This window comes from Oncorhynchus kisutch, linkage group LG24 (genome assembly GCF_002021735.2).
Source record: "Oncorhynchus kisutch isolate 150728-3 linkage group LG24, Okis_V2, whole genome shotgun sequence".
Classification (NCBI taxonomy): Eukaryota; Metazoa; Chordata; class Actinopteri; order Salmoniformes; family Salmonidae; genus Oncorhynchus; species Oncorhynchus kisutch.
Window position 1 is genome coordinate 24006390 of NC_034197.2, and position 11915 is coordinate 24018304.

At 40.2% G+C, this 11915-nt stretch overlaps 1 protein-coding gene across 1 annotated transcript; it reads right to left on the minus strand.

The window, feature by feature from the left end:
* Positions 1-60: 60 nt before the first annotated feature.
* On the minus strand, positions 61-11280 carry LOC109868993 (serine/threonine-protein kinase Sgk2-like). The gene is made up of 13 exons (XM_020458796.2): positions 11035-11280; positions 10075-10145; positions 9898-9956; positions 9061-9118; positions 8609-8692; positions 7718-7849; positions 7199-7311; positions 7059-7095; positions 6805-6891; positions 3477-3572; positions 3162-3317; positions 1348-1437; positions 61-1212 (listed from the first exon to the last, which is right to left on the minus strand). The coding sequence occupies exons 2-13, from the start codon at positions 10090-10092 to the stop codon at positions 1057-1059; spliced, it is 1086 nt and encodes a 361-aa protein (XP_020314385.1). The 5' UTR covers positions 10093-10145; positions 11035-11280; the 3' UTR covers positions 61-1056.
* Positions 11281-11915: the final 635 nt, after the last annotated feature.

Here is an 11915-nt window from a genome sequence, read left to right on the forward strand (position 1 = left end):
GTTTCTGATTTCAACGTTTAATCGATGGAAAATCTGTCAATGCAAGACACGGTAAACATATGGGTAGGGAAGTGATTTATTGTGAAGTTATGTACACATACTTGTAACTGGGCTTCATTGAATGTCAGTCATCTTTAAGATGGTGTTGGCATGTCAACAGTCTTTAATGTCACCCATTGTGCTGACACAATCACATGTTTTGTTTAACAAGGTTAATAGCACCATGGCATGCACCTTTACAGCTGTGAGAATAATCTGGCATAGGTTTATGTTGCTGTTAAGCATTCCTGGACGCAACATTTGAGTCAAGCCTTTATGTACTCTAATCTACTAAAAGTCAGCGATATAATAGAAACAGCATGTTCACAAATCAATGTGCAAAAATGTATATTTTCAACAAACGAGTTTAAGAATAAGAAATGTTTGGAAAGTCCACAGTGCTTGTATTAAAAGCAGCACTTAAAGAGCAGAGGAATGGGTTCAACTAGAGTTTCACACACATTTGTTTCAGCCTGTTCTAGTGATAATCAGACCATCTTTATCCATACACCACAACTTCACATAGAACCTAGCTTTACCTTCTACACATAGCATCTAGGAGTGTGTACTGTATCTACATGTCCTTTATGTAGTCACGCGGTTGACTTTACGTTGTAGTGAAAGGATAATTAAATCAACATCTGTCTGCTAGCAAATAAAAAGTCCAGCATGATTGGATGTGCCAAAAGACTTTGTCCTGAAATGAGAATTCAAGCAGAGACGAGGGCATATAAATATAATTCATAGGGCAGTCACCTACAGAAAAAGCAACAGTTGGGTGGTGCATTTAAATGTTTTCTTACATCTCTTTCTTGCTTCACCTACGCAAAAATGCATGATATTCAATGTGCTCCATTTCTATGACCGTGGCCAATGAAGTTGAATCCAGGGTAAAATATATGTTTTATCCTCCTGACTTTAAGGTTAGGATTTGCAGTTAAGGAATCGAATTGTAGATATGTGGTTACGGGTAACTTCGACCTCGACAGTGGTGGTGCTGTGAGGAACCTTCCTGTCTCAAAGGAAGCTGTCTTCACCAGAAACGTAGGAGAAGCCATTGAATGCGTTAGAGCTGCTGGTGCCGGCGTTGAGCTCAGGGGTGCAGCCCACTGAGTTAGGCACCATCTCTCTGGTGAACTCTGGGTCTATGTGCTGTGTGTCCGCTGGCCCTTTCTAAAGAAGAAGAGAGAGGGGACTTGTTAGGAAATAGAGGGGAGTGCTAGAGAAAAGAGGTAAGATTGAAAGTTACAAAGATGAGGTAGTGAAAGAAAGTTTTAGAAAAAAAGCAGTGAATTTTGAACAACTCACCACATTGGGGTTGTATGGAGGAGTGATTCTCTTGTGGTACAGATCATCCCAGTTAATCGGGGAGAAGAACACATGGTTCTTTATTTGTAGCTGTAAAAAAACAAACTTTTCAGGATGATATAAGACATGACCAGTGTATAACTCACTCAAAATGTGTGAAACACTAAACGGCAATGGCATAGTGTGCTTCAGAAATGCAGTGGTGGAGAAAGTACCCGATTGTCAAACTTGAGTAAAAGTAAAGATACCTTAATAAAATGACAAATAAAAGTGAAAGTCACCTTGTAAAATACTACTTGAGTAAAAGTCTATAAGTATTTGGTTTTAAATATACTTAAGTATCAATATCAAAAGTATAAATCATTTCACATTCATTATATTAAGTAAACCAGATGGCACCGTTTTCTTATATTTAAAATTTATGGCTAGCCAGGAGAACACACCAACACTCAAACATTTACAAATGACGCATGTGTGTTTAGTGAGTCCACCAGATCAGAGGCAGTAAAGATGACCAGGGGTGTTCTCTTGATAAGTGTGTGAATTGGACCGTTTCCCTGTCCTGCTAAGCATTCAAAATGTAACAAGTACTTTTTGGGTGTCAGTGAAAATGTATGGAGTAAAAAGTTCATTATTTTGGGGGGGAATGTAGTGAAGTAAAAGTTGTCAGAAATATAAATAGTTAAGTACAGATACCCCAAGAAATGACTTATGTAGTGCCATAAAGAAGTTTTCCTTAAGTACTTTACACCACTGCAGAAATGGCGTACAGTGGACTACTTATAATCAGAGCCCACGTAGGGCTAGAAACAGGGGGAGCACCCCCCCTATCCACATCGACGGGACAGTAGTGGAGAGGGTAGTAAGTTTTAAGTTCCTTGGTGTACACATCACGGACAAACTGAATTGGTCCACCCACACAGACAGCGTTGTGAAGAAGGCGCAGCAACGCCTCTTCAACCTCAGGAGGCTGAAGAAATTCAGCTTGTCACCGAAAGCACTCACAAACTTCTACAGATGCACAATCTAGAGCATCCTGTCCGGCTGTATCACCGCCTGGTACGGCAACTGCTCCGCCCACAACCGTAAGGCTCTCCAGAGGGTAGTGAGGTCTGCACAACGCATCACCGGGGGCAAACTACCTGCCCTCCAGGACACCAACACCACCCGATGGCACAGGAAGGCCATAAAGATCATCAAGGACAGCTTCTATCTCAAGGCCATCAGACTGTTAAACAGCCACCACTAACATTGAGTGGCTGCTGCCAACATAGACTCAACTCCAGCCACTTTAATAATGGAAATTGATGTAAAAAATTTATCACTAGCCACTTTAAACAATGCCACTTAATATAATGTTTACATACCCTACATTACTCATCTCATATGTATATACTGTACTTTATCATCTACTGCATCTTGTCATCTTTATGTAATAAATGTATCGTTAGCCACTTTAAACTATGCCACTTTTATGTTTACATATCCTACATTACTCATCTCATATGTATATAATGTACTCGATGCCATCTACTGCATCTTGCCTATGCCGTTCTGTACCATCACTCATTCATATATTTTTATGTACATATTCTTTATCCCTTTACACTTGTGTGTATAAGGTAGTAGTTGTGGAATTGTTAGGTTAGTTTACTCGTTGGTTATTACTGCATTGTCGGAACTAGAAGCACAAGCATTTCACTACACTCGCATTAACATCTGCTAACCATGTGTATGTGACAAATAACATTTGATTTGATTTGATAGTGAATAAGGTGCCATGGTCCATGGACACGGTCCAGTCAGTGACTCACAAAGTCAGCAATGGCTCCCAACCTGCGGTGTTGGTCTTTCTGCAGGAGGCCCTGGAGCAGACTACAGAGAGCGCCTGACTTCCCTGGGGGCAGCGGCAGAGGCTTGTGTAGGATGCCATCGTACATCTCAGACACGTCCCGGCTGTAGAACGGGGGCTAGAAAACCAGAAACAGGGTGAGTAGAGCAGAGAACAGACACAGTACTGTAGCAGCCAGCTACTCAAGAAGCATTTCCTGAAGTTGGTAACATAATTGTCTTGGACATTTATGTAGATTGCGCTAAGTACAGTAGCCATATAAGATTGAAAAACTTACAAGACTATAGATCATCTCATAGAGCACAGCTCCCAGACACCACCAGTCCACTGTGCGGTCATAGGGCTCCTTACGCAGAACCTCAGGGGCCAAATACTACAGAGACAGAGAGAGTTAAATAAACAGATATATACTGGGCCTTCAGAAAGTATTCACACCACTTGACTTGTTCCACATGTTGTTGTGTGACAGCCTGAATATAAAATTAATGAAATGTAGATTTTGTTTTATTGATCTACAACACAATACTCCATAATGTCAAAGTGGAATTATGTTTTTAGAAATATTTACCAATTAAATAAAAATGACAAGCTGAAATGTGTTCAGTCAATCAGTATTCAACCCTTTTGTTATAACAAGCCTAAATAAGTTCAGCAGTAAAAATGTGCTTAATAAGTCACATAATAAGTTGCATGGGCTCACTCTCAGTGCAATAATTGTGTTTAACATGATTTTTGAATGACTACTTCATCTCTGTACCCCACACATACAATTATCTGTAAGGTCCCTCAGTCGAGCAATGAATTTCAAGAACAGATTCAACCACAAAGACCAGGGAGGTTTTCCAATGATTCGCAAAGAAGGGCACCTATTGGTAGATGGGTAAAAAAAATCATATATATATATATACACATTGAATATCCCTTCGAGCATGGTGCAGTTTTTAATTACACTTTGAATGGTGTATCAACACTCCCAGTCACTGCAAAGATACAAGCGCCCTTCCTATCTCAGTTGCCGGAGAGAAAGGAAACCGCTCAGGGATTTCACAGTGAGGCCAAAGGTGATTTTAAAACAGAGTTTAATGGCTGTGATAGGAGAAAACTGAGGATGGATCAACAACATTGTAGTTACTCCACAATACTAACATAAAGAACAGAGTGAAAAGAAGGAAGCCTGTACAGAATACATAATATTCCCAATAAGCTTCTAAAGTAATACTGACAAAAACGTGGCAAAGAAATATACTTTCTGTCCTGAATTCAAACTCTTATGTTTGGTACAAATCCAACACAACATATCACTGAGTACCACTCTTCATATTTTAGCATGGTGGTGGCTGCATCATGTTATGGGTATGCATGCTATAGGCAAGGACTAGGAAGTTTTTTTAGGATAAAAATCTATGGAATAGATCTAAGCACAGGGAAATCCTAGAGGAAAACTTGTTTCTTGGTCCTTTCCAACAGTCACTGGAATACATATGCACCTTTTAGCAGAACATCTACCTAAAACACAAGGACAAATATACACTGGAGATGCTTAACAATACGCATGTTTGTGAGTGGCCTAGTTACAGCTTTGACAAATTGTCTTGAAAATCAATGGCAAGTCTTGAAAATGCCTGTCTAGCAATGATCAATAACAAACTTGACAGAGCTTATATTGTACAATCCAGGCTCTTAGAGACTTAGCCAGAAAGACTCACAGCTGTAATCGCTGCCAAAGGTGATTCTAACATTTGCAAACTCAGGGGTTGAATACTTATCTAGTCAAGATATATTAGTATTTTATTTTCCATGAATTCAAAACAAATGTTAGATTTTTTTTCCCCACTTTGACATTACAGAGTATCTTTTCTAGAGCGTAGATTTAAAAAAAATTAAATACATTTTTATCTCACTTTGTAACACAACAAAATGTGTAAAAAGTAAAGCGGTGTGAATACTTTCTGAAGGCACTGTATACAGTTGAAGTCAGAAGTTTACATACACCTTAGGCAAATACATTTAAAATCAGTTTTTCACAATTCCTGACATTTAATCCAAGTAAAAATTCCCTGTCTTAGGTCAGTTAGGATCACCACTTTATTTTAAGAATGTGAAATGTCAGAATAATAGTGGAAAGAATTATTTATTTCAGGTTTAATTTCTTTCATCACATTCCCAGTGGGTTTACATACACTCAATTAGTATTTGGTAGCATTGCCTTTAAATTGTTTAACTTGGGTCAAACATTTCGGGTAGCCTTCCACAAGCTTCCCACAAATAAATGTTGTGAATTGTGGCCCATTCCTTCTGACAGAGCTAGTGTAACCAAGTCAGGTTTTTAGGCCATCTTGCTCGCACATGCTTATTCAGTTCTGCCCACAAATGGGATTGAGGTCAGGGCTTTGTGATGGCCACTCCAACTTTGGAAGTATGCTTGGGGTCATTGTCCATTTGGAAGACCCATTTGCTTTAACTTCCTGACTGATGTCTTGAAATGTTGCTTCAATGTATCCACATAGTATTCCTGCCTCATGATGCCATCTACTTTGTGAAGTGCACCAGTCCCTCTTGCAGCAAAGCATCCCCACAAAATGATGCTGCCACCCCCATGCTTCACGGTTAGGATGGTGTTCTTTGGCTTACAAGCCTCCCCCTTTTCCTCCAAACATAACAATGGTCATTATGGACAAACAGTTCTATTTTTGTTTCATCAGACCAGAGGACATTTCTCAAAAAAAGTACGATCTTTGTCCCCATGTGCAGTTGCAAGCCGTAGTCTGGATTTCTTATGGCGGTTTTGGAGCAGTGGCTTCTCCCTTGCTCAGCGGCCTTTTAGGTTATGTCGATATAGGACTCGTTTTACTGTGGATATAGATACTTTTGTACCGGTTTCCTCCAGCATCTTCACAAGGTCCTTTGCTTTTGTTCTGGGATTGATTTACACTTTTTTCGCACCAAAGTACCTTCATCTCTAGGAGACAGAACGCGTCTCCTTCCTGAGCGATATGACGGCTGCGTGGTCCCCTGGTGTTTATACTTGCGTACTAGTGTTTGTACAGATGAACATGGTACCTTCAGGCATTTGGAAATTGCTCCCAAGGATGAACCAGACTTGTGGAGGTCTACAATTTTTGTGCTGATTTCTTTTGATTTTCCCATGATGGCACTGAGTTTGAAGGTAGGCCTTGAAATACATCCACAGGTACACCTCCAATTGACTCAATTATGTAAATTAGCCTATCAGAAGCTTCTTAAGCCATGACATCATATTCTGGAATTTTCCAAGCTGTTTAAAGGCACAGTCAGCTTAGTGTATGTAAACTTCTGACCCACTGGAATTGTGATACAGTGAATTATAAGTGAAATAATCTGTCTGTAAACAATTGTTGGAAAAATTACCTGTGTCATGCACAAAGTAGATGTCCTAACCGACTTGCCAGAACTATAGTTTGTTAACAAGACATTTGTGGAGGTGTTGAAAAACGAGTTTTCATGACTCCAGCCTAACTGTATGTAAACTTCCGACTTCAACTGTATAGAACTACATGTGACTATTAGACATGGGTTATCTTTAACATATCATTGAGCACAGACACAATCTCAGGGCTATCCCTCACCTCAGGGGTTCCACAGAAAGTGGACGTGGTGGTCTCTGGCTCCACTCCCTCTTTACACAGCCCAAAGTCTGTAAGTACCACATGGCCCTGGAACACACGTTTTAAGCACCATCCCAATATTACAGGAACTTACAGACTGCATATGATCCTGTATTGTGAACTCTTGAACTATCTTCTCTAAGATGAGAAGGAAGTGAGTCGAGATATTGAAAACAATCGAAGAACATTATATCCACTTATGAGTCAACACTTACCTGAGAGTCTAAAAGAATATTCTCTGGCTTCAGATCTCTAAATAAGAACAAAAAAATATATTTGGTTTCACTTAACCTCAATACTGTACATAATAATGTGTTGTTTCTACCTGAATATGTCCTTGTAAACTGTGTCTGACCTGTAAACGATGTTGAGGGAGTGAAGGTAGCCGATGGCACTGGCTACCTCAGCAGCATAGAACCGAGCCCTCGGCTCCAAGAAGCACCGCTCCCTCTGCAGGTGGAAGAAGAGCTATGAGAGAGAGAAAGAAATGTTAGAGATAGAGGGAGAAAGGAGAGAGAGAAAACAGTTATGACATGTTGTTTTAACTGTCAGTACGCTTGACTCTGACGAAGCATGTAATATTACTACTGTTACATTATTAACTCATAATAACGCCGTGACACAGAGACTTTGGACTGAGCCAATGATTAAAGGGGAGTAATGTGTTTGTTGTCACTACACTGATTGAGCCAAGGGCTTGAGGCTATGCCACACTGCATTGCTGCTTCTGTGCTGTCAATAGCTTGATAGCTTTAATATATATAAAGGATTACTTATTGGGAACATTGCTACAGTCCACTCATTTTATCATTTGCCATATCCAAACAGTCATATGAAACCTGAGAAACAAGACCCAGGGCCATTAGCTAGCTACCTCTCCCCCGTTGACATAGTCGAGGACAAAGTAGAGCTTCTCTGGGGTCTGGAAGGAGTAGTGGAGGCCCACCAGGAAAGGATGCTTCAGGCTCTTCAGCAGCACGTTCCTCTCTGCCATGATGTTCTTTTGCTGGAGGACACAACGCAGCATTGAACCAGCGGACACGAGGCAGAGGGCAGGACACAGCAGAATACAGGCCTCTGTCACCACCACTGCTTTGGCCCCAAGCACATGACAAGAGACGATATACAGAGAGAGAGAGAGGGGCATAGAACACCTCTTTCCTACAAGGTCCTCAGTGTGATTTATGCTGCTAAAAGTGCAGCCAACTACACACTTCTGACTAGTGTTCTCCACTTTAGCCATGGCCCTGGTTTCCAAGGCAGGCAACAGGCTCTCAGTATATAAAGTAAATTGGCTTCATTGAGGTAACACTTCACTTGAGGGAGTCATTCTTTTTACAGGACTGAGTAGTCTGTCAGACAGCTATAACGTGTGTCTGTAAGTAGCTCAGAAAGTACAAGATTCATTTGCTGATTGTTATAACTATCAAGTGATACAAAACCCAGGGAATATAACATTACTGATTATGGTAATGTACAGTATGTATGAAACACAAAACAGAGACTGGGGGCTGTAAAATCTGTCTGTCGGAGTACAAAGGACAGAACACACTTCAGTTTAGATTAGATGTTATCTTAGAAACACAACACAGATTTAGGCTAAACCAGTTCTGCTACACAATGAAAATCATACACACATTGAATATATACTGACATGAAGGGTTTTGCTAGTGGAATTGAGTTGACCTTTAAAACAGAATACAAGTAAACTATATGCAAGTTTGTTGTGATAATGAATAACAAAATTAAAAGTTTATAGACCAACCTCCTTTTTCTTCAGGATTACTTTCTTCTGTAGAACTTTCACAGCATAGAATTTATTGTCAGCTTTGAGCTTGGCGAGCAGGACCTGGATGCAGGGTGGTTGTCAGTACATTTCTGATTGTTTCCTCAAAACGTCAACTCCTAATATGACACTCTCTTATCATAACCCTATCTTGAAAATTGAAGGGCAATGAGTACACACATAATATATTTTATTATCTGTCACACAAAATATAGAAAAAAGTAATTGACAATGAAAAAGGACTGTGACTGAACTGGAAGAATTAAAAATGGCTGCTCATCCTGAGTACAATTAGTGAAAAACTATCCTCATTCATTGTTTCAATGTTTGGTTTTGGCCTTTTCATCAAGGTAACCTTAACAGTCCTGCATAGACTAAGTTAATCATTGATGAAGGCATGCAGCCTTTTATCAGGCAAACAGCAGACTTACCTTCCCAAAGGTCCCTTTTCCAATAACAGCCAAAAAGTCAAAGTCAGTGGGCTTGGCACTGAAACAAGACAGGAATGATGATACAGATATTTGTGTCATATGGATGGACATAACACCTATCGTAACAGGTTATGGCAGAGACAACCATCTCGCAACATGGACTGGTATGATCCATGAAATAACATTTTTAATCAAGCCTCAAAAACACATGTACAGCAATGTACACTGAGTGTACAAAACATTAAGAACACTTCCTAATATTTAGCACCCCCCCTCTCTACAAGGTGTTGAAAACATTCCACAGGGATGCTGGCCCAAGTTGACTCCAATGCTTCCCACAGTGTCAAGTTGGCTGGATGTCCTTTGGGTGGTGGACCATTCTTGATCTATACGGGAAACTGTAGAGCGTGAAAAACCCAGCTGCGTTTCAGTTCTTGACACAAACCTAGTGCGCCTAGCACCTACTACCATACCCGGTTCAAAGGCACTTAAATCTTTTGTCTTGCCCATTCACACTCTGAATGGCACATATACCATCCATGTCGCAATTATCTCAAGGCTTAAAAACGTTTCTTTAACCTGTTTCCTCCCCTTCATCTACACTGATTGAAGTGGATTTACCAAGTGACATCAATATGGGATCATTGCTTTCACCTGGATTCACCTGGTCAGTCTATATCATGGAGAGAGGATGTTTTGTACACTCAGTGTATGTTGTGGTTGCAATGAATGAATATGACATCAGGACCACAATTCCATTGGTAAAGGGTTGCCAGATGTCAGTTCTACATGGCATTATGGATCATTGAAACCCATGACTCTTAATACTGTACATACTGTGGGTTTGCTGAAGGTCCCAGGTTGACCTCACTGAGGGTGGAGGATGGTGATCTAAGCTAGATGACACACAGAAAAAAAGATGAATGATGGAGCAAAGCGGTGTAAACAACTAGTAACCATTTGCACAACGGCCTGGTTGTCTGTGGTTGGACACCACACCACAGAAACACTCACTGGATTAGAATTTGCCATGGTCTTGGTCCATTCCGTGCTCACCGGGGAACCTACATCAGTGTTTCATAGACCTGTCATTGACAAAAGGACACAGTAGGAACATCGTGATATGATAGCACCCCCATCTGTGTGTGACGCTACTGCTGGTTCCCCTATGCCAGTCTGACCCTGAGAAACTGGTCGTTCTGGTTTGAAACCCAACACAGGCACAACGAAGGACATTTGGTGTTTTGAAGAGTTCATATCAGTGGACACGTTTACATGGTAAATATTATTTTGCCATTCCCACGTCCACAAATGTGCAGAGGATGGCTTAGGTCATGATTCAAACCAATTCAAACCTCCCCCACACAGTCACTTGCCAAGAATGGATGAATGTTTTGAAATGTTCTTTCCTCGATCTTGGGAAATGTTTAACCTTTAGGTCTACTGAATAAATACAGTAACCTCTACTTTAACTAAATACAATTTTGTGGATCAGTCATATGTCCTCAAGAGTAGATTGTATTTTGCTACAGTAGAGGTGTGAAAAGTTAGTTAGAAACTCATTTGAAGGTTGATAAATATTTACAGTCAAGTGTATTACCCATCTAATCAGAGGTATGGAATTATTATAGGCATTATATTCTCAAACTACACCATTGTTGTGAAATACATGCAAATAGGGTGCAAACAAACTACTCAAAATTCAGCAGACCTTTTATGACAGCATAAAACATGCATACATATATCAAAGAGGGTCTAATATCGACTACTAGCCTATTAATGTTTACCGTTGTATTCCTTGAGTGTTTACAAAGGCAATTTCGAGTATTTCAAAAGGATTCAAGGACATTTTCCAAAGTGTTATAGAACATGATAAAACTGTATTTCAAACAATTCCCCATAAATGTAAAGACATAAAAGGATCTATAGGCTACTGTAACATTATATAGTCCATTCTGTACATTCTCAACCTACCTTTTGTGAATGTTAAAACGCAGCTTAGGCCACCTGTTGCAGGTGCGTGCAGCAGGAGCGATGTCTTGTCGACTGACTGAAGCCCCGCAGATCGAGTCAAGTGTCCCAGCTCAGAGCACAGCACTGTTGTCCTGCATTAGGCTACAGATTTCAGTGACTGGTTGGGATCACGTCATGAATGGGTGGTTCCACTGTGCCAGTGAATCATTAAAGAGATTTAGGGTCAGGGAACACTTCTGTCTGTCTGTCTGTATGTCTGTCTGTGTGTGTGTGTGTGTGTGTGTTCGCGCTTTGGCAATGTAAACATGTTTGCCATGCCAATAAAGCCCTTTGAATTGAATTGTGAGAAAGCGAGAGAAGCATAACATTGTCACTAATGTCATTAGGAGATACAGTACCTTAAGAAAGTACTCAAACCCCTTTACTCTTTTCACATTTTGTTGTGTTACAGAATTCATTACATATTTGGGGGGGGGGGGGGTCACTGGCCAACACACAATAGGCCTACCCCATAATGTAAAAGTGGAATTGTGTTTTTCAGAATTTGTACAAATTAATTACTAATAAAAATATGAAATGTCTTGAGTCAATAAGCAACCCCTTTGTTATGGCAAGTTCAGGAGTAAAAATGTGCTTAGCAAGTCACATAATAAGTTGCAGGGACTCACTCCGTGTGCAATAATAGTGCTTAAAATTATTTTTGAATGACTACCCCATCTCTGTACCTCACACATACAATTATTTGCAAGGTCCCTCAGTTGAGCAGTGAATTTCAAACACAGATTCAATTACAAAGACCAGGGAGGTTTTCTAATGCCTCACGAAGAAGGGCACCTATTGGTAAAAACAAAATAAAAAAAGCAGACGTTGAATAACCCTTT